We start from the raw sequence: 24429 nt of genomic DNA, 5'->3' as shown, positions 1-24429 counted from the left end.
ACTTCCTTTACTCTGGTAGGGACCACTAACCACAGTCTCTCGAATTAGAAATATGGCCTCTTGAAATTCGGCTTTTTCGCGATTTTGGACAGCCCTAGCTCTGAAACTATGCACTTTTCGCCATAGGTCCATATGAACTTTTTCTCTTATTTTGATGCGAGGAATCAGCTCTTAAAGTTTGTCGGTATAGTTCATTAACACCCTGTATAAAGTATTGTGCGCGCTTGTGTGATATACAACGATATAAAGCTCAAACACGAAAACCCAGCTTCGGACTAAAGCTTATGGTCCGAGTTTGCTCGAGACCTAATAAGATTTGTGAGCGCAAGCTTGAGCTTTCATAAGCCTCATTGAAATCAGTGAATGTGATCCTCATTGAGGATTATGAGGCTAAGCTCGTGAGCCCGAGTGAGCTCCAATTGCAAGGTGGCCATCTTGGAATGAAGATCTCTAATACGAGGAGTTCTTAATTCGATCGCGGACCGTGTTGGACAACGTCGTGTCCGTAAGTTTTCTTTATTTTTCTTGTTATTATTGAACTACAAGAGTCCCTTTCCAAACACCAAGACAACATGGAACGCGGACTTACACTTTAAGTCCCCGGCTTATTGTAGCGTTTACAAAGCGTTTTTATTGCTCATGCGTACGCTTGGAATACGCTGACCATGTATTTAAATGTAGATAGCTAATCACAAACGCGAAAGCAATAAAACGCGGAGAAAACGTCAGCTCGAGAATATTTGGTGCGTTTCGGAACAGTAGACCGCCTGCTGTTAGAAAGATGTCAAAAGGAAGGGAAAAAAAAAAGGAAAGACGTGTTGCCAGGCAAAGGGATTTTAACAAGAAACAACTGCTTTGAAGATGCTTTGTGCAGAGTATTGGAACTCTATTATAGACCTGGAAACCCTGATGGCTCACAGTATGATTTATAACTCTGGTGAAAGTAAAATTACCAAATAGCCACCTTGGTCGCGTTCGCTTTAGGGTATAACGCTTCGAAAACACATTCTCAAATAGCCACAGACTAAGGTGAAACCCCGAGTCACTGTAATGTGAGTTTTTTTTTTTTTTTTTTTTTTTAAAGGCTTTCCTACCGGTTGTCAAATGTACCCGTGTACCAAAGACGCTTGCGCTAATTACTGGACCAGCGATTATGCTACATCTTCCTATTCCACCAGTTCAGGGTAAACTATCATGAATTTGCATCCATCATCCGTTTGCTCTAGCTTGCAGAGCTTGATCGCAAGACCTTAAAGATTCCATGTTATTTCTTCTGTAAAATTATGCACAGACTAAATCGCTTCATATGTGTCACTTGTAACCCCCATAAAAAGAAAAGTTATGCAAACCTTTTCCCACCATTTAATACTAGAGAATGAAAAAGGCAAAAACCTTCATCGAGAGTAGTTTTCTTTTTGATCCTCTTGATGCAGCTGAGAGTACCTTTCCTCAAAAAGAATAACAGACGGAGGCGGCAGGTAAAACGTATGCAAATTGCTCGTGTGAGAAAGTTGATGAGAATGAAGAGGTACGGGGAAAGAATAGCAATAGAGCGGGAAGGGAAAGCGTTATATAAAGTAAAAGAAGGGAGAGGAACTATTTGTGATAAGCTTTGAAAGCTATTAATGTGCAGGTTACGAACAAAGTAAAGTTGGAGATGTAGAATTTTCACGCGTTTCTCGTATAAAAAACATTTTTCCTCCCGTTTTCGCACAAATTGTTAAGCCTCCAGGGGCTGTGGAAATTGCTCTGTCTCCCCTGTGCTTTACATTCACACCCTCATATACTGAAACTCTGAACACACTACCTTAACCATGCATAACCTTACGTTGTCCGCTTGGTCGTCCTTCTCAGGGAACGTACGTGCCGGAGAAAGGGTTAGACAACCCAATGTTCATATTCTGAAGTGGCATTGCAGCTAACTATTCTTTTTGGATACTAAATGCACACTTCCTAGTGTATCTTTTTAAGGAAACAGATCCCTCAAGGATTTTTTTTTATTATTGCCAATGTATAGTTTGCGAAATTTCACAATTTTACTGCGTCTCTATACATGTACAGATTAGTGTTTGGCTTTAGTTGATCTCGTAATATTGCATTTTAATTATGGGAGAGGCTCAAATTATTTTCCAGTATAGTATGTCACGAAGTAAAGGAGATGAAACCCAATCCACTTCTAAAGGGCACAAGTTCTTCGATACAGTAAAATGCGCAATGTTAATCGTTCCACAGTAAGAACGCTCCATTTGTAATTAAAATAAATAAATAAACTAGACTGTGCAGGAATTCTACAGCGGTGTAAGATTAGAATGCAGTATCTAATACAAACCTCTCATATGCACACACGAATTTTAACTGTCCTAGCACTTAAAATTGTTTTAGACTAGTAGCACTACACTTGTAAACATAAAACATAGCTGTATTATATTTAAATCATCTGCCTGCAGAAATGTGTTCCTTAGAAATGTGCAGTGTTCAATTTCCCCTAAAAATTAAAGAAAAAAGAAAGAAAAAAGTGCCACTGCTTTTGTGGCGTAAAAAATATGTCTTCTTTGCCAATAACAATTGACAGCTTTTATTTTGCTGGAAGACTATTTTATTTATTTGTTTATGTATTTTATGTGCAGGAAAATACAAGTTAGAGTTGACACAGTCATAAGACAAAAATATTTGCTCTGCTGAAGTGTGTGTGTAGAAGAAAATTTGATGGTATATGAAGTTGAAATTTGAAGTCAATAATTCTATTCATACGCCGTAAATCTAGAGGTATCAAATTACCTTTCTATTTACTGCAGTGCGGAATGAATGAACGAAAAGAAAGTAACGACCTGAATAATGGGAACAATAGCAGGGCTGGCCTATGAATGATACATAACAGAAAATAACAGGGTTGTTCTTTGCTGATGATAGCCAATGGAGGCTTACTCTGAACTTGGGAGTTATTCACACCAACTCCCTCAGGGAAAATGTGACGTGAGCTTCAGTTTTTTCGCCCACATAGTGAACCACTTATTCCTTTCGTTAAAGACCTTTGCAGTTCAATTCTTTTTTAAAAATCTTTTTTGATTGTTAAAGGAGCAGTTCGAGTTAAAAACAAGTTTGGTGTAATAGAAAGAGTAACAAAAAATAAGAGACCCGTATTTTTTTATATCTTGATAGGCCGTCTCGTTCAGCTTCTACAGACATTTGTTTTTGATGAATCGTAACTGCTTACGTCATTGGTGGGATACGCGAGAAACTCAATGTGAGTCAGCAACCACTCCTTTGTACGCAGCTGATAAACCTTTAATAGTGCATTGGATTTAATAGATTGTGTTTTGGATTTGTTAGTTGCTCTGTGTTGAATTCTTGAGCGAAGTTTTTGTTAGTTGTTTTTCCTATAGCATTAGTATAAAAAAGAGGAGAGAGAGAGAGAGAGAGACAGCAGTAATTACGTTTGTTGTGCGAAACAGTGTTTCTCCCAGACATGTTTTTATGGTGGCACTGTCTCCCGGAGCTCTGAGAGATTCCCCCGGAGGAGACCAAAATACGTCTGTAATGTAATAAATATAATAGTACTGTGTAAAAATAATGTGCCTCTCCGAATACTAAGTGCCCCCCTCCCCCCCGGATTTTTTTTTTCTGAAAGGAACACTAGTGTGAAGTAGAAAACACGTGTTAGTACAGCACGTGCTGTCTCTGTGAAGTGAAATACAAATGCCTAACACTTACTGTGTTTTCGGTTGTAATTCTTGTGCAATTGAAGCTGAGGACTAAAGCATCTTTTCTTACGTTTCTAAGTCGTGAAAAATCACCAGACCGATATAAATTATGGCTCAAGAAAATCAATGGGAAAAAATGTACCAAATATATTAACTAGTGTTCCAAACATCTTGAAGAGCCTGCCTTCAAGAAGTGAAGTTTACTGAAAGAAAAGTTAATGCCAGTGGCGGATCTAGACTGGAGCCGGGGGCCTAGGCCCCCCAGTTTTTGAGTGACAAAATTGATTTAAGCTATTATTTAGATATTTTTGAAAGTTTTTAGTAAACATGATATACATATCATAGTCTGGGTTCTGACTCCCCCCCCCCCTGAGTTTTTACCGTCTAGATCCACTTATGGCTAATGACAGGAGAATTATTTACACGCAAACTGAGAAAGAATGCTGTTCCAAGTATATTATTGAAAGGTTTAAAATCCGAGCCATTGAACAAGCACCGATCTATGTCCAGTTACCAACGTACAAATATCGTACAAGACGCAATTGACGGTTGTAGTCAAGACGAGGCATTAGAGGGTAATAGAGACAATGTCACTCATGATTCTGAAGATACTACTTTAGAAATAAGCTGTACAATGTGAATTAGGGAGTGAAATATATCGGCTTGTAGAAGGAATCAGTGACGATGACTGTTCCTCAAGACATTGATTCATCGTTTAATTTCTCTGTATCATGTGACAATGATGATGAAACGGGTGATGAGAGTTGTTCCGCGGACAGCTATGAGAATAAAAGAAATTTAACCGGTGAAGTGTTTTTCGTATTCTGGCAAACTTTACAGATGTTATTTCATTTTTGCCTCATATGTTGCGCTCCTGTACATACCTTGAAGCACAAAATTATAGGGTCAGCGTTAAAAATTGCAACAAAACGTGAAAATGAACATACTTATGTTTGGGAATCGGAAGAATGATTAAAGGAAAGGTACTTAGGTGTTGCAGCAATCTCGTCCGCCATCTATTTACATATTGGTTTCGATTTCTTTTTTTCTTTTTGAAACGCTGAACTCATGCTTTATAGGATACGTTTTATAATATTATAAAAACATTTGTACAGCCCACCATCAGATATCATGTTCTACATGCAGATGATATTTGTAAGTCTTTGCAATCAGTTCTGGGAAAGGAAACCGCACTTAGAACGTGCCACCGCACCTCTCACAATCGAAATGCTTGGTACTGTGTAGTATGTATTGTAAGCCTGCTCTCGCTCTTTGCCCACCTATGACGTCATCACAAAATCTTTCTTCCTCTGTTACTCGCTAACGACTGAACGTATCGCGATCAAACAAACACCATTCCTTTTAGAATTTTCAACTCTACAAATGGAAATAAATTGTAAAAAATGCATTTCTAAGTCGAACTGCTCCTTTAAGTTCAAATATAAGTAAAATTGGGGAACACGGTGGCCCAGTAATACAGCGTTCACCTCTGTTGCGAGAGAGATCACTTGTTCGATACCCGGCTACGTGAGGACGGAATCGTGTCCGTGAGTATTGCCAGGGTTCCCCGTTTTCTCTTACATTACCCAATCATCCGTCTCGAAAGTGCATAAACTTCATGCAAATGAGAAAAAATTCTACTTACAATGTACACTCATGTTCAAAATTGTTGTGGCATGTCTATAAATATGTTGTTGTAGGAATATAATTTGATAATGAATTCGCCTGGTATTTCTTATAATGTTAGTATGTGTACAATCGGCAGACATGTATGTGGCAAATTTCATGTCAAAAGAGCAGTAAATAAGAACAATAAATCGAAAATAAAACTTTGTTGTCAATTTAGCAACATTTTGTTTTACTCATTCTAATTTTCAAATTATATTCTTACAAGAAGACAGTTATAGATATGCGACAATCATTTTGGACATGAGTGTACCTAACTGCAGGGACTTTTTACTTTTTTTCAGGCCTACAATTATCTTTTTTCCTGAAATTGTATTTAAAGTTACTTGAATGTTATATTAATAGTACAAAACACTCGTATATAGTTTTTTTTTTTTTTTTTTTTTTTTTTTTAATATTAATGAAGGCTGGATGGGTAACTGAAAGACGCTTGTGTATATATGATTTCTAAAATTTGCGATTCCCAACAATAGTATGTGAAATGTAGTTCACTTAAATTTTATTTTATTTATTTATTTGTTTATTTTATTTTATCTTTTTTATACTAATGTTCAAACCATGAGGATTACAAGGGCTTAGAGAACTTTAAGGACCTGCAGAGAACAATTTGAGAAACACTGCCCTTTGTATAATAAGCAATCAACAGCTTTGTTACTGGAGGATAGAAAATGTACCATTGGTTGTGCGAACTTCGTCTCATTATATGACCCTTACTACTCTCCTGTCACAACAGAGATCCTTTTCGGAATAGTCTCAGTGTACAGTGACAAGTTGGTGTCACACACTAATTCCAAATAATCACATGAATGGATGACAACAGGAGTTATTGCTGAGTATGGTGGATAGGACAAAGAAATTGTTTTCAGTATATGACCTTCTGCCCGATGGTCAAACGTTAATACAGGTGGACTGTGGACAGCTACAATGGGTGGTTTTGAACATTTTCCGGCAGAAGCGGTCTGCTCTGGTCACCAAAATAAAACGCAATGTTATCATCACACGGTGGGGATAATCCTGGAGAATATTTAAAATATTTGCTGAAAACTGCTACCCATTCTTCAAGCCATAGATGGAGTTGGTCAGTGGGTGGTGGGCCAACAGGATGCGACCCACTGCAACCTACCACCCACTGACTCACCGACTCTTCATGACCCACTATGACCTACCGACCCATCAGCTTAGTGCATTGTAGACGGCATCTTCTGAACACTCGAAATTTGTGTACGATTCACTTTCAAGGCCTTCATTTTTCTTCATTTGTTTCTATTAAGTGGAAAAAAAAAACAACTCCAGGTGCTTTCAGAATATTGATATTTGCAATTGTAATTTTAATAGTAGAGTAGAATTTTACACTGTTTTTTTTTTCTTTCTTTACGTTAGCCTGCTTTTCAGACTCAAATTTTATTCTATTTTCCACTGGAAAGGTCAGATTTTATTTTAAATCCTGAAGGTCAGATAGCAGGGCGGTGCTTGAGCGATTGACCGTAGAAATTCAAACTCCGATTGTAATAATTTCACAGCTTTGTTTTATTACAAGTGTAAACTCTTTAGTCAGTAAAGAGGAGAGCGTTGATCAATGGGTCGCAGATGATGATGGGTTTTGGTGGTGGGTCAACTTTTCATTGACCCACCTCATTTCTGCTCCAGACTACCTGTCCCTGAACAATGACACGTGGAACACAAGATTTAGTAATGATCTGTAGAACAAAGTGTTTTGATTTTCTTCTCGAAAGACACTTAAATCAATCAGGACATTAAGTGCTTTGTTTCGTTTGCTACAAGGTTGTGTGTCGACTAGAACTTCCAAGGGCCAGGTATACCGTTATCTCCAAGAATCTTATTTCATTTCTACCTTTCAAAGGAACACGAACTTTTTTCATGGGGAGAGGCTTTTATCACGTCGTGCCTTAAGGGGTAAAGGAGTCCAACATTTATGCCAGAAATGAAGTATCTTAAGGGTTTTATAATTACACTTTCGTTGAAATGTGTATCGTAAGGGGGGAAGGGAAGTAAGTTCAAATATGAAAAACGAGCATTGTTGGAATAAATATACAATATTCAGCCCTGCTGACTTAGCCTTACTCGTTCCACATTCACCACACTCGAGTGATTCATAATCAGTCTGTTTTGTCCTTCCCTGTACTCTCTTCAGATAACCATGTATAGCTGCTGCTGCGCTTAAGGCGCATATGTGCGTGCCTGGTTGGAGGATCGAGTACGTGCTATTCAGTTATTAATTTGAAATTTTAGACTGTACCGGGTTCAATTTCCAGTGGGAACATTCGATTGAATAGGCTTTTGCAGGCCAGCCATTCTGAGTGAGGTTTTTCCTTAATCACACCAGACAAAAGCTGGGATGGTACCTAACGTAGATGTCCCAGGGCGTTTCTTTCCTTCCTCCTTCCTCGGACAGTGTACTGGCCGAAGGACGTCATCCTTCGTACATGATAGGCTTCAGACCATGTATGCCCATAATGCTCAGAAATATGTATAAATACAATAAAATCTTAGGCTACATTTACCCTGTTCGAGTTGTGTATTGTACTATTCCTTTTTTTTTTTTTTTAAGTTATAGTAATGAAAACTTGCTAGATTTGTGTGTGGGGGGGGGGATGTAATTGTGGGGAACCAATTACTCTTTAGTAAATCACATTCACTTTTTAAAAAAAAAAATTAAAAAAAAAGCTATCTGTAATTGTACTTAACATTGAAATTGAGGAAACAGATGTGTAATGTTGAGTGGAGATATTAATCTCAGTGTATCTATATATGTAATGTATGTGGTTTTAATCACGTGCGGTACATAAAACAAACAAGTAAGTAAATTAATAAATAACTCTATTACATGTTGAGAGTCATGTAAAAAGTTTTTATTTTAAAAAATAATGGAAGAACGAGTCCAAACCAACGAGGTAAATCAAACTAACTGACACATTTACACGTTGGAGTATATATAAAGAAAAAAAATGCAACCCCATTATTAAATGAATACACACGATGGAATTTATGGAGGGAAAATTGCAGGAGGGGCAAGGACCTGGTGAAGAGAAAAGGGGGAGGCACACTTGCTTTGACACTGTAAAAACAAAGGACTCCCGTGATGAGTGACGTGAAGAGGTGATTGAAATCATGAAACAAACGTGATAATTACCCAGAGGTCTGTGCGTCCCCTGAGCGGTAGGGATCCATGAAACCTGCAATTCCATTCGTTACACCTGTCTCTCAAAGAATGCTTCCACAGGGGATTTTCTCTTGCCCCCTCCCAACCTTCGGAAAAAAAAAAAAAAACTGGCAGCACATTCATATGTGAACACAATATTTGATTCTTATCTGCCAGTTTTTGTTAAACAACAGCAAAAATATATCTACAATGCATTTCAGAAGAGCAAATACAGTAGTTAGTTTCAAAAGGTGAATTGCTCACACCCGTAACAGTTTTTTGTTTTGTCCGCTAGAACTTTATTTGTTTCAAAAATAACATGAAATAGAAACTCTATTTAAAGCACAATTTTCTGCGGTATACCGTATTACTTAACTTTAGTGTTTGTAATTTCTAAATAAGCGTAATTTTTTATGCGGCAACATCATGTAGGCTTGTGTCGTAAAAAAGTCAGGGAAGTCGTAAGAAATTATTATTGAATCTTCTATTCTGAAAGAGACAGAATTACTTGTCATTGGCTACTACAATTTATATGTCTTCGTAATTCAGTGCTTTTGTTTTACATTGTATTGATTTCCAGTTAACTTATATTTGTTTTTTGTTTTTATTATTATTATTATTATTATTATTATTATTATTATTGCCATTTAAATGATTATTCTTTGAAAACTGTGTTGCTAATATAGTTAGTCTCCTGAGATATTACAAATACAAAAATTTGTTTCAAAAACTAACGTAGAATATTTGATTTTAGGATTTAGATTTTTGAGCTTTCTGTGTCCATGACCATGTTAGCCCGTCACGTATTGACGTCTCTCTGCGATCACACTGTCCGGGAAAAGAGAAGGAAGAAAGGATTGGGGAAGGAAGGAAGCGGTATGGAACCTATGTGTTACGTACCGCCCGGAATTTACCTGGTATAAATGAGGAAAACCTCATTCAGGGTGGCTGGCCTGAAGAAGCTTTTTACACTTTCTCGACCGAGTGCCCCCCACCGGGAATCGAACCCGGGACCGCTCGCACCGAAGGCTACCGTACGCTACGCGGGGTCACCGTCGAATATTTAAATAGACAGTATATTGTATAAAATGTGGAAAATAATAGAATATTGATTAATATATCGAAATATCACTCAGAACTAAGAACGATCTAAAAATAATTGCCATGAAATCTTTTCTTTCGCTCTGAGTCAAGAATCATTTTGTCAGATTCGCTGTTGTACCTTTTTTTTTTTTCCATAAGATTTAGTTTTAAAAGTAGTTAACCGTGTGATATAATTGTGATAGAAGCAGTTTGATTGAATTTTTCCGAGTTAATGATATATCATTCTTTTCGAATTTATTGTAGTAATTCTTTATTCCCTAGATATTTACGTTCTGGTGACTACTAATTGGTAATACTGTATATTGTAAATATGCAGATTTCTGTAAAAACTGTTGAAAATTAAGCTGTGAAAGCTAATCCATTTCTTCATTTACTACTTGTTTCGACCACCACATTGTGTCTAGGTTGAATAAACATACATTTCAAGGGCATAGTATTTTGGTTGTGTTTTCCTTTCAGAAATGTTAAAAAGACTTTAAAGACAAAGAACCGAGCGGAAATATTAGACGATACATCTCTCTCTGTCTTCATTTTAATCAAAAGATCTTTGACACCGTGCGTGGGTTTTCTTGAGGTTCTCCCACTTTATTCATTTCACCATTTAATTCACTAGGATCTTCATAGTTTCCCTTAACCTCCTCGGTACATAATCATGGTATGTTAAACTAGAAATTTCGAGTCCCGGGTTCGATCCCCGGTGGGGACACTCGGTCGAAAAACTAAAAGCTTTTCCAGGCCAGCCATCCTGAGTGAGGTTTTCCTAATTCACACCAGGCAAATGCCAGGATAGTACCTAACATAAAGATTCCAGGCCGTTCCCTTCCTTCTACACTGCTTTCTTCATTTCCTTTCCTGAGATAGTGTAATCGCCAACGGACGTCATACCTCATATGTGACGAGAAAACATGACCATAGATGCTAAAAGCCTAGAAATCTAATTCTCTCCTCCTAAGAAATTTCGCTTCATTTTCAGTAAATCCTTGCTTCTAAACTAGTCAGTCTCAGGAAGAACTTAGAGATCACATATTTGACCAAGTACCATTTAAATTTCACTTCTGTTTATTTTCAAAGGATGTTATTTTTTACATTTTACTCGAGACTGTAGTCACTAGTATTGCCCACGAGACGTGAAATTTCGCCTATTTTCTCGAAAACGAGACGAGAGTCGACACCAGAAGTACATTTCAAATCCGAGACTAAGAGATTTTTCTAATCTCGTGGACAATATTAGTTCCTGCAAGTCTTGGATCCCAAACCCTGCTTTAGTATTAACATGAATCAAGAGCTATAAATCAATAAAGTGATTGTGCGAACACGATGAACATTTATCAACATTAAAAATACCCAAGTCATTATACGATATGCTCCAGTGATAAATATGGAATAAATGTTCTATCGCACCATTTGTAGACTTTTTGTGATATGAAAGGATTATGATGACTTGTAGGTGAAATTAAGAAATAAAAATAGGGCCCTAATTTTATTCGTTGACTCGTTTCAACTCGTGTGCAGCACTAGTGGTTACATATGCTCAGAATTCGAAGCATGTTTCCACTTCATCTAGAAATTACGCAGGTAATCAATAAGTAATCTTTTATAGTCATTTTTTTTCTTCCTAGGAGAATTTCAAATTATTTCAGAATAATTTATGAAGGAAATCGTCGGGAAATACTGTCAACTTTTACTGTGTAGTGTACAGGTATTAACAAGCTATAAACTCGAAATAAACGTCAAAAATTTTTTAAGTTATAGTTAGATATCTTTTAAAAATGTGCCTGCGACAGTGGCGTATTTACGATTTTGTTTCGGGAGGGGCTTTGCTAACTTTCGGGGGGGGGGGGCTTTGCCTGGAAATGTGAAAATTCTGCAAGGTATTTCATTTACTTTACTATACTAAGTAAGATTTCGGGGGGGGGGGGGCTTAAGCCCGGAAGCCACCCCCCTAAATACGCCACTGGCCTGCGATATATCGACTACTTTTCCAATTATTAATTTCTTCACTAAAATATGATTAAAAAAAAAAACTAATACAAAAATTAACACCATCCTACTCACGAAGGTTGATATTGTTGTACTAAATAATAAAACGGCTTTTAAAAATATTCATTTCTGATTTGTGATTGTTGTAATCCATATGAGGCCTTTTGACTTCCAGTATATGAAAGTATCTCATATGCGCATGCATAATGCATGGCTGAAGAGAGTGAAAAGCTGTGAACAATTGAAAACCCATAATGTTTCCATTTGCCAAACCTCATCCCTTAAGGGCGAAGGTCAATAACTGGCGCACCCTTCCAGATCATCTCGACCGACATTTATGACTATATTATATGCGTATTATCTTCACAACACCCTATTCGATGATTTTGTAGAAGAATAAACCGCAACATAGTGAGTTAAATATTAGACATGAAAACCTTTCAGCGCACCCACCCTCTGATTGATGCAACCCTCCGAGGGCAGCCTCTTTACATTTTTATCCCCATATATCCTCCCTCCACCCGTAATAACATCCACCCTATTAGAAAAAAAAAAGTTCACATCTCTCTTCAATAAGCATCCATTTAGTTTCCCTGCGTTCTAGAGAGCACAGCACTGCATCACATCATTGGATTAGGCTGGCGAGTGCTCATCAAATATTTCTCTTCCTTTCCCCCCTCCTTTCTTTCTTTCTAACTCGCTGTCCGCTTTTCCTATCTTGTTTGGGATGAATAGAGAGAAGGAACGAAAAGGAAGAAAGCACGCCGTAATGATGTGGTAAGTGCTTTTGCGTGGTGTCTACGTTTTGGGTTTACCGAAAGAACTTAGAAGGCAGAGGAGGGGGGGGGCAGACCGAAAAGAATCTGTAGCGATTTTCAACAGTTCTTGTTGATTATATCACATTTACTCAATAATTCGACTGTAGAAAAACGTGTTGCTCAAAGAGTTTAAGACGTTGAAATAAAGGTGACCTTTTAGATGTTAATTTTTGTGTTGAAAAAAGAACTGAGAAAACAACTGGTAAACCTTACACACAGTCGTAGAAAATCACCCTTCATATTATTATTTTACATATAACTTAGGGAACTTGGCTAATGCACACCAAAAGGCATGTAGGGAACTAAGAGATATGGGGGATTCAGATCAATGACATTCATACGATACGATATATATGTGTATTTATGATTGATTTTTCAGGAAAAAATGGAGGGAATGAAGGATGAAAAGATACTGAGAGAAAATATATACCTTTGAAATGCAAACCACATTGATTTTGTGATATACTGAAACGACTAATTTGCAAATTTACTCTAAGCTAAAATAACATTGTATTGGCAATGTGTGGAACAAATTCCAAAAACAAAATCACTTTGAGCTGCTACCAGTATCACTCTGTACCTTTGGTGTACGAGGTCTCGGGTTCAGTTCCCAATGAGAGCGTAAACTTTGAACATATTACGGTGATTCGGATTGTGTTAAACTGCAGTTCCACAGTGCTGAAAGAGACACTCTGCCTTATGCAGAGTCGTTTTGACGGTTTGATTAGCGTCAAATTAAAGGCATGACGACTGCAGGAAGCATATGTTAGTCGAACTCTTTAGTATGGCACTATTTAATCACGAGTCAGGACGACTCTGCATAGGCCCCACTGAGTCTCTCGCTACTATCTTCTGCAAGTGGCTAAGCGAGTGCTTTATGTGTGCATTATCCCAAAACAAGACCCCTTCGGTGCTGAAAAGGAACGTTGAACTGTAACTAGTTAATATCTGAGCTCCGTTTGACTGTGTAACATCTTTTTATTGTATTTTAACCTATCATTAGTGATCAGCTCGTTCTACTGGTGCATTTTTGCACTAAAGAATTATCAGTTTAATAAACAGTGTTGAGTATCCATGTCATTACTGTCTTTTAGCCTATTAGGACATTGTGGAAGTAAGTTATCACATAGAATGCCTTTAGATTTTCAGGCAGTAAAGAATCAATTTTAAAAATACACATATAAAAAGTGAGATATAAAGGGGAAACTTGTAAATTAACCATTTGAACATGTTGGGCCTTAGAACCGTTCTCACAATTTGTGATTAGCGTTATGATAAGAGTTTGACCACCGCGTGATTCAGTGGTTAGTCAAGCCGTTAGCATATCGCTAATTACACGTAATAACGTACGGAATAAGGCCCGTAATGTATAGATTCAGACAATCTGTTAATATTTTAACATTGGTTGAGGTATTTATTTTACTTTTTTATAAAACTTTATTTTCTTATTGTCGGCTGTAGAAAAGAAAAAGAACTTTATTTTCCGACAGCTTTGTAAAATAGACAAAAGAAACGTTTTGGAACTGGACAGCTCATATGCAATTGCTAGACTGTTCCATCTGCACACGATGGTCATTATGATTTTTTCATTAAAAGAAATGGTTGAACTGTGCACTACAAGTACTCAAGGTTGAAGTCGTCAGCCACCTTAGCACTATAGGATAGCCATATGCATTTGTTGCCATATTTGTGTTTTACGATTCATAGCAGCGTTTGTGTCTTGCACACTGGCTTGTCGTGAATGCTCTCACGCCTTTTTAACTCTTGTTAAGTATTCACGGCCCACACCTTGACGAATTTTAAATTGGCACGAAAAAAGGCGTGTGTGTTTTGAAGTCATGCCTCTTAAGTTAGGTGTTCGGAGAGGAACGGAATAGTCAGGTTCATGTTGATGAACTTTGACCTGTTACGTTGAGGGATATTGCAGCGCGAAGGTAGTCATTATGTTGAAAAGGGCTGGTTTAACATATTTAGCATATCGATATGGTGGGAAAGGGGAGGTGAAAAGATGAACAGTGAACATTTGCACTGAAGAGGTATGCAGTTTCTGACCTTGTCTTCCCCACACGGTACATAAAACGTAGTATAAAATAATTGTTTATGATTAGAATTATTCACGTAATAATCATAATACCACGAACTGATTAACTATTTTATTTGGCAGTCATAAAACAGGGCAGCTGTGTTCGGTCATCAGCTGGATTATTTATTATTATTATTATTATTAGGTCTAGGAATTAATTCGTGCGGTTGGTACGCACACATTGAAGCTGTAGTACAAACACAAAATACATAAATACCTTAAGAAAAATATTGTCCATCGCTAGCCACCACTTTCGCCCATCTGTCAGGCAATGTACGGATTCCGTGGCGAAAGAAGTCCTCATCCTTGGAAGCGATCCAGTCAGAGACCCATGTTTCGATATCTTCTGAAGAAGTAAACCGCTGTCCAATCAAATCGTTGTTCATGCAAACGAACAAGTAGTAGTCCGAAGGAGCAACGTCTGGTGAATACGGCGGGTGGGGTAAAACTTCCCATCCGACATTTTCTAAATAGGTTTTGACCGGTTTTGCGACATGTGGGCGAGCGTTATCATGTTGAACAATAAGTTTATCATGTCTGTTCTCCCATTCTGGTCGTGTTCTGGCCAGAGCTTGCTTCAAACGCATTAATTGTCGTCGATAACGTTCTCCATTCATAGTTTCACCCGGTTGCAGCAGCTCATAGTACACCACACCTTTCATATCCCACCATATGCACAGCATAACCTTTGCACAGTGAATATCTCGTTTTGGTTGTGATGGACCTGGTTCACCTGGTTTCACCCAGGCCTTTTTTCGTTTAGGGTTCTCGTAATGGATCCACTTCTCATCACCCGTAATAATTCGATGCAGAAACCCCTTTCTGCTCTGTCGTTGAAGCAGCAATTCGCAAATGGTTTTTCGTCTTTCAACGTCTCTGTCTTTCAATTCATGTGGAACCCAATGTGACATCTTTTGAATCATTCCCATGGCTTTCAAGCGTTTGGAGACTGTTGTTTGATCAACGCCTAATGCTGCTGCAAGTTGTTCCTGCGTTTGACACGAATCCTGCTCGAGCAATGCTGTCAATTCTTCGTCTTGAAATTTTTTTGGCTGTCCAGCTCGCTCTTGGTCTGCCAAGTCGAAATCACCACTTCTAAACCGTGCAAACCACTTCTGACACGTTCGCTCAGCTAGAGCATGGTCACCATACACTTCCACCAAAATACGATGACTTTCAGTCGCACTTTTCTGCATGTTAAAGTAATGCAGCAGGACACCCCGCAAAAACACTTTATCAGGCACAAATTGCGCCATGTTCACTTAACTACAAACTGGTGTTGTTGACGCTTTAATCTACTGCCCTATACTACGAACGATACGCGATGACAGGGGTTTGCAACACGTGTGGATACACGGAACTGTGGGACGCTCCGTTCGTTGCGCCATCTCTTGTCCACCCGCACGAATTAATTCCTAGACCAAATATTATTGCAGAGTTTCTGTTGTTCAGTGTTACATCCTAGTGTCGACATTATGAATTCAATAAGTAGCAGATAAAATTACGTACTACTGAATCCTGGTAATTTATTTCCTAAGAACTTCCTTCATAGCAGTAAATTACGGACACAATTACTACATTTTTAGGAAGTTTTGACGAGTTTTTTAAATTAAGCTTTCAATGTACAGGATGGCCCAAAAGTAGGTATACAGTCCCGTACTGATCAACTCATTGCTTTTTATATCATTTCTTATTGTTATCCATCAGGTAGACTTAGTTTCTTTCTTATTTGTTTTTAACGGCTTTTTATTTATATCAGAACAGCCGAAGCACATAAGCTTATAAGCTAGAATGTTATACTTGATCAAGGCAGGGATGTATGCGTACTTCTGGGCCACTCTGTATTTTATTAGTCAGTTTTCAAACATGGCTGAATTTGCGTCAAGATTCTGTAGTTTCATATGCCATGGAAACTAGTATATATAGTAGTTTTTGCCAAGGAATGGGGATAATTTGAGTTTGTATTTGTCTTTTGTCAACAGTTAGGTTATATAGGACGAGTTCTACAGTTCAAAGCGAGATCTGAACAACCGTAGTACGGTCGATGCTCTACCAGCGAGGATCGAAGCAGGGACTTCCTTCACCAAAGGACGTATTGTAGCCACTAAACCAAGGAGGCGAAAGTTCAGCATCGATATTTTTGTCCTTTCTACTCTTGGAGGGTCATAAATAAGATCCTACTTCAGATAATTCTCTCGCCTTGTTCATGGTTTACTTGAAGTTTTATTAGGATCACTAGTGGACCTTGATTGCAATGTTAATACGTCCATCTGCCTGTTAATCACATTATAACTTTTGAACTAATTATCTCGTCCGAGTTTGTTAATCGAATAAATCCGTTAACATCGCGGATAACAATGACTTTGGCGATGGCTGTTCATATCCTATATGTGGAAATATGTGCTGAGCAGGGGCGTACCTACAGGGTGGCTGAACTGGCAAAAGGCCAAGGTCCCATCTGTTACCTGGTACACAATTTTTATTTGTTTTGGTAAATCACGGCAAAATCGTAAGTAACTCTGATCTTTTCCATAAAGCTGATGAATTCGCAAAAATGTAAGAAATCACCTCCCGACGTTTGTTACATTAAGTTATACACTAATATATATATATATATATATATATATATATATATATATATATATATATATATATATATAATACACCGGGTGTACGAGAAGCACGGAGCCACGAACCAACTCCGTTGCGAGTAAAGGAACGAAAAAATGGAAAAAGAGGAAAGTTGGTAGAAATCGGTGGTTTTCAATCTAGAATTGAGAAATTTGCCAATTCTGCTCTCCGTATGGCTTCTACACTGGCAAGAGACCTTATGTTAAATGAAAATGCAACGGTTCCAGATCAGCAGGCCATCCAAACGGGCACGTAAAAGTGACACGGGGGACGTGGACATTGTTGTGTGAGAGAATCTAGCATATAAATGCTAAATTCGTTTCCCAGCAATTCTGTATTGTTATGGTAAACGGCCAAGGGAACATCCTGCTGAACTGAGAACGAAAACCGATGAACTTAGTTTGATAAAAGACAAGTGAGAAGCAACCTTGGACGTATGCGCATATAGCAATTTATATTAGTAACGACATAAACAAAATAGTAAGCATTTGGGTGGCTGTACTTATTATTTTTTAAATTCGTGTGTAACCTTGCTCACGCCATTCGATGTGTTATATCTCGGTGCTTTTCTCGCCTGCTTCAATTATGTTTCGAAACGTGACAGACAATGAAGAGAGGGGAAAGGAGAAAAACTGGGACTTACTGTTAGGAAAAAAAAAAAAAAAAGAGAGAGAGAGAAATCATCCTGCATAAAACTTGTCTGAGGCCAGAGGATGGTAGTAGATACTTGAAGTCTTGTCGTTCCTAGATACCGAGGAGGAGCTAGGATTCTTTGGTACACCACAGGTATTCGACACACAATTCCTCTTCTCGCATTTAAAAAAAAAAAAAAAAAATCGACGATGTTGGAATATTATTCATGCTTATCTGGAGATACATTAACATTAAGTCTGTTTGCAGGATTCGTACTGTCTCAATTACTTTCTGCCTTTAGACTAGCCTGCCTTGTAAAAGTCTTCTTAGGTTTTGAGGGATAGTAATATTATTTAGTTTAAATCTTAGAATTTCCTCCGAATGCCGAAGAAGAATGATAATAAATGTAAGAAAATGATCGGTGAGTTAGTAGAATATGAACTTGAAAATAGAACTCCGGAAAATTTGTGTATACATGTTTTATCACGTTAACTCAAATGATGTGGAATAATCCAAATAAGGTCTTGAGGGCAAAATGTTTCATTTACTGATTGACTCATTGTGCGATGTGACAAATCATTACAACCAGCACCACTAACGAAAGTGATTGAAGTTTACTATCATTTCCGATTTCAATACTAATTTCCGTAGAGCAAAACAGTAAGAGAAATCGAGATGCAGTTTTTCTGCAATCGATTCAACTTCCCAAGGGTAGGTTTTATAACACTAATCAAAACTGTAACTTGCTGAAATTTAGGGTATTATTTCCATTTTCAATATTGATTTCTATAGAGCAAAAACGGCAAGAAATATCGAGATATGTTTTTTTTTTTTTTTTTTTTTTTTTTTGCAATTGTTTCAGCTATGAAGAATATTTTTTTTCTTCATGATTAATCCTGTATTCAGACTGGAAGTGGTACAAATTAACCACTTCCTGTTGCAATATTTATCGCCATAAAGCAAAAGCGACAAAAACGGTTTTGTGGAATTTATTCAGGTGAATCGATAGATATCCTCGAGGTGACAAGAGTACATAACAACACTGTACCAAAACCGGAACAAATTTCTACTACATGTTTCAATACTGATTTCCGTAGAGTAAACAGGGTAAGGAATATCAAGATGTGGTTTTTGCAGTCGATTCAGCTTCCCATGCATAGGTTTTATATCCTCCCTTAACCACGTATTCAATCTAAAGTGGTTCAAATTAACGACTTCCGGTTTCAACCTTTATTGCCTTACAATAAATATGTAAGGCATATTGAGTAAAGTTTTTTTGATATGCCTTCAGTGTCCGAGGAATGAGTTCTCAGGGAGATCCAGATTAAGAGACAACTATATGATCCCTGTTCTGGTAGTGACTAGTGCAAGCAGCACGTCTCCAGCCAGACATCCAAAAGCTGGTTGCAGGAAAAATATGCCAAGTGTCGGGAAAGAAATAACAAGTATTTACCCATTTCCAGGATTTTCGTATGGACCCTCTAAAGAACTACAGTATTAGGTCAAAATTTTATGTATGTATTCAGTTTTCTAAATACATCATTAAGCATGGAAATGGATTTCTCTCTAACGGCCCGCTCTATTGTATACTGATGACTATTTGACCCCTTGAGATACTGAGATTGACGTGCGTGTTGTAAACTAAGAGACTACAGTGTGGAATAGTTTTCATGACTATAAAACTGAAAATTCAGATGATTGGACAATGAGCCATTCTTCTGAACATAATGCTTTGCCCTAACTTGGACAATGTTTTATTTCTTTCGATTATTTATGAATATAACGCATATTTAATATAAAACAGTTTTTTTTTATGTAATAGTCTACTGGTCATCAGTTAATTTTCAAGGAAGTGTTATTTCATGAATAAAGGAGAGAAAAAAAGTGATGTGTTAACATGGTTAGGAATTGTCGTCTGGTTTTAGTGAAAAAGCGAAAAGCACGTGAAGTTTATAATATTGAGTTTATATAAACTAGAAAATGTAACATTTTTCGTGCTTTAGGCTTGTAAGTTTTCTCTTGGTCCATATACATGTTTCTAATATAAAATTAGGAATTACAAAGACACAATTTGTGTTGCACAGGTTTCGTTTTGACTTCAAAGCACCTGGCGTATTTGAAGAGATCAGCTGCTAACCGATTCATTTCTTTAGTTTTTTTTTTTTTTTTTTTTTTTTTTTTTTTTTTTTTAAAAAGTTAATTGAGGTTTCTTTTCCATACAGAGTCAGAACAGCGTTGAGGAACAAAAGTATAAAAATGTAGTACAACGCTATTGGCAAGAAGCATTGCGTGGTAAGAATAAACATATATATATTTCTTGTTCATTGGCACTACGGTATGTAAAGTGTATTTTCCAAATTTATCCAGAGGGGACATACTGAGGTGTTTTGTATGGAGGAAGAATGAAAAAGAAGTGTTAAAAAGTTTGTGTGTATAGATGCAGGGAGAGGGTAATTATAAATACAGGAAGTGGAAAAATAAACAGTAATCGGACATGATTGTCGTATAAAGTAAATTTATTGAAATGATATTAACCAGTTGAATACTAATTATATATATATATATATATATATATATATATATATATATATATATATATATATATAATCTTAAAATAGCAATATTGCTATTTTTCTCTACTGGTATGTTGCGTAACCCCATTGGTTGTGCCACGAAATTTTAATATTCAAAGTATGTTTTATGCCATTTAGAAAGCAATATGTCTCAGATTTTATGATGCATTTTATATTTTACCACGAAACCTTGAATGATAAGCCTGTCAGTTTTCAAACAGACTGTGCCAGTCAACAGTAGCAATACAATAATACAAATAATTTTGTCCTTTCGGTCTAGTATATTGAACGTTGTAAGACATCCTTACTTCGTAAATTGTTATAAATAGTTTCCTTGTGTGAACAGCTATTTTGATAGGATAAACTGAATGTATTTTAAGTGATATGTCTAATTAATACTTGTTTTCTAACGTAATTTCTGTTTTTCTTTCCTTTTCAGGTGAGTATCAGATTCAGTTTAACACGTAGGATATCGTGGTGAGTAATAAAGTGCTTTTATTTGTGAAGTTACGCTATTTTCCCCTCCCTTCTGTCTGATACGCGCCACCAGAATGTTCAATCTGGGATGTTTATGTGCGTTAACATTCTGATTTTGTGATCGAGAATTTTGTGTTTAAGCACAGAAAAGGTCAGATTAGGCGGCGCTGCAGGCTGTCTGGGTTAAATGTACACCTTCTGATGTAGTCAGTTAAGAAATTGGCTCCAGTGCTACCTTTGATGTGAGTCCCACTCTTCCCTTCCTTAGTGTACGAAAAATTTAAATTAGTATTTCTAGGGTCATGGCATAATCAGTGGGAGACTTGTTTTTATAGTTTCCGTTTTTGGGTCATTATTTATTTTTAGTTTTAACGACCCGCGTTTATGCTCCGAGACTGAGAGAGAGAAATGATTATGATAGTAAAGAACGAAATGGTGAAATGAAGACAGTGGGAGGACACTGGAGAACCCCGAAATAACCCATAAATGCAGTGTTTGTCAGCACTAAGTCCACTTGGCGTGAGCTGGGATCTAACTAGTAATCTCAGTGCATCAAATATAAAGATTTTAACAATGAGCCGCCGGCACCTCTACTATGCTTTAAATTTTCTTAGTTTTATCTAAATCATTGTTTCGGAACTTCATCAGCGTTATCTTATATTTGATACTGAAACATTAGAAGATCTGAGCTAATTTCAGTTCTGCTTCCGTCAATGTATGCTTTTTGGTTTAATTTCATCAGAAGGTGAATAGATACAGATTGAAATAACATTGAATCCAAAGATTACCAAAAAAAAAAAAAAAAAAAAAAAAAAAAAAAGCAGATATTCAAACAGATTGAATGTAACATGATTATGTAACACTAGTTTCAGAAACGAAGTTACGGTGAAACAGAACAAACGTTGTTAAAGTATTGGATTGATGATTAACTGATAGTGTCGAGGTTTTCTTCTTGAAAAACTTGATTCGTTGTTTGTGGCTTGTGGATGACTTTCGTGCATCAGCAACTCGTAATGGCAGGAAAAGTACAATTATGTGAGAAGAGTTCCAGCACTGAGTTCTCCGAAATATTGAGTAACTATTATTTTATAAAGTAACAGTATGGCGGGCAGTCACAGAAATTTCCGTGTTGTGGTTTCCCGCAGTTTGATCTGGTAGAGGCCAATTAGTTTCTCATGGTCTGTTAATATTCCAGATTTACCAGGGCCATATTCTTTTCATAGAATTGCACTCTAACGTTCCTCAGCGAGGCTGACACTACAAAAGGAGAAAATTACTCGCTTGGAACGTAAATTTTATTTACTTAATGACTTTTCTCGTGTTGAAAGTAAGTCCTTGTTACTTGTGGAAGCTTAATGTCTCTTTTAAGCATCGAAGTTATGTGAGAAGTGTACCCACAATATAGGTTGAATGTAAACGTTCGCAATGCATTCAGTGCTCTCTTACTGGAGATCGATCCCGGGATCCCGTGCACCAAGGGGGCGTGCGTTAGTTGCTAGATCATCGGGAAGACGTGTTATAATCATTGTATTTAAATAGAAGTTTCGATCTAATTTTCCTTGACAGAGTTAAAATGCTAAAAATACATTCTATGAAATGTCGTAATGAGGTGTTTATTTTGGATTTTGTAGTAACATTTCGTACACCACCAGTGATTCTTTTCTTTTTATGCATTGTCTGTAGAGACACTGTTCAGGGATTTAGACCTCGTGGGACCAGAGGGAAAGGGGGTTACAAAGTGCCACACTTTTGAAATTTGAAATTTTAGTCATATGTAATTCCGTACTCCATCTTTTTATTTTGTTACAACATTTCTGAACTATTTGTTTCCATGGAACAGATCTTCCTCTCCTCTGTTTTCTTTGTGGTAATAAGGGCTCAAAGATAGTCACTTAGAATGCGCTCTAGCAAGAGTTAATGCTGGTCCATCTGAGAGACTTAAACAGAGATGTTGCTTTAAGTACAATGGTCTCGTCTCAACACAGTAACTAATCATTACGTTAACTTTTCGATGAGTCAAGGCATAGTTCAGTTTTCTACCATCATATTAGAACTTATCATAATGCTTTAATTCAAAATTGTTTTGCTTCAGTCATTGTCTCCTACGCATGCCAACAAAATAGTTTGTATGCCCTTGATTTCAATTGATTTGTATTAATTCAAAATTTTTTGCTTCAGTCTCCTACGCATGACAACAAAATAGTTTGTGTGCCCTTGATTTCAATTGATTTATATTAAGTTTGTTGATTGTCGAAAGTGTTTGTCTTCACGAAAGTAATTGTTTGTCCAATTATATATTTTCTGTATGTACCTCGTTTTTTTTTTTTTAAACAGTGTTCTCATTAAATTATTCTTTTTCGTCCATTCATTAAGTTTTCGTATTAAAAACGTATTTGTAAACTTGAGTAACAGCTTTTGAGGTGGAGACAGTGGTGGGGAAAGTCCCGTACTGTGAGGATTGATCTTGCCCGATAGTCTGTTTCCCTGTCATTTGCAATGGGTTCAATCCCCAGGTGTGGTTCGGAACCATTGGAATGTCCTTCATACCCTAGGCGTTGCATGAGAACGTAAACACAAAACCACAAACTCCAGTTACAGCTTGTTACTTATTTGAATGAATATTACTGCGTAAATATACTGCTGGTCTTTCGGATGGACCATCTGACTTTGCCACACCTTTTCCTATGTTATTAGTTCTAGGTAAGGATAAACAATGATGTAATCAAAAGGTTTTTTTTTTTTTTTTTTTTTTTTGGGGATAATATTTTATTATCAGGGGACATAGTATTTCAAGCTTATTAAATAACTGATTGGATATTTATGTAAAGAGTGTTGGCTTGGTTGAAACGCATATAATTTTCTTTAATTCCGAAAATGACATTATATTATACAATATATATATATATATATATATATATATATATATATATATATATATATATATATATATATATATATATATATATAATGTCATTTTCGGAATTAAAGAAAATTGTAAGAAGTAAAGAAAATTAAAGAAATTTGTTCGTACGTGATCTTGCTAACTGTCGGAGGCACACATGAATTAAAATCAATTACGTACGGCAAAAGAAAAAAAGCAATAGACCTGGGTTCGATTCCCATTAGGAGGCCTATATGGTTCGGATCTACGTTAAGGTGTACGTTCAAATTTCTGTAGCCTCCGTGCGAAAAGGGAGAACAACAATTAAAGAAATAGTTGAAAATACTGCCATTTTAATCCAACAACCTTTTGGAAATATCTGCGAACACTCCGTAAGAAAATTTCACATTTTGACAATTTCAAAATATTTTTTAGATAGTGTATGAGTCATTTAAGATTCCTAAAATTTTCCATTAAAATGATGGATGCTAGACTTAATTTCTTTTGCGGGAAAAGCCTTCAATTGAGTTCATTTGTGTGTGTGTGGGGGGGGGGGGTCTGACGTAACAGCAAGGAATATCTGAACACTATGTGTGTGCATATATGCTTTTGTATACGAGGCCTGTTTTAGAGAAGATTATGTGTTGCTCTGCTCTTTCTTCCTTTATCTCTGTCTCTCACGTAGTACGTAAATTGCTTGAA

At 36.9% G+C, this 24429-nt stretch overlaps 1 protein-coding gene across 1 annotated transcript in view; it reads left to right on the top strand.

Annotated features, from left to right (window-relative positions):
* The window catches only part of LOC145693661 (protein pangolin, isoforms A/H/I/S-like), a 524995-nt gene extending 503316 nt beyond the window's left edge, over window positions 1-21679 (top strand). Inside the window, exon 4 of the mRNA XM_081769912.1 lies at window positions 20809-21679. Within this exon, the coding sequence (XP_081626038.1) occupies window positions 20809-20850 (42 nt within the window). The 3' untranslated portion in view covers window positions 20851-21679. The remainder of the gene's footprint in view (window positions 1-20808) is intronic.
* The last annotated feature ends 2750 nt before the right edge of the window (window positions 21680-24429 follow it).

This window comes from Thermobia domestica, chromosome 1 (assembly GCF_964235325.1).
Source record: "Thermobia domestica chromosome 1, izTheDome1.hap1.1, whole genome shotgun sequence".
NCBI lineage: Eukaryota > Metazoa > Arthropoda > Insecta > Zygentoma > Lepismatidae > Thermobia > Thermobia domestica.
The sequence above is the reverse complement of the archived record's forward strand: the minus strand, read 5'-3'. Positions and strand labels throughout refer to the sequence as shown.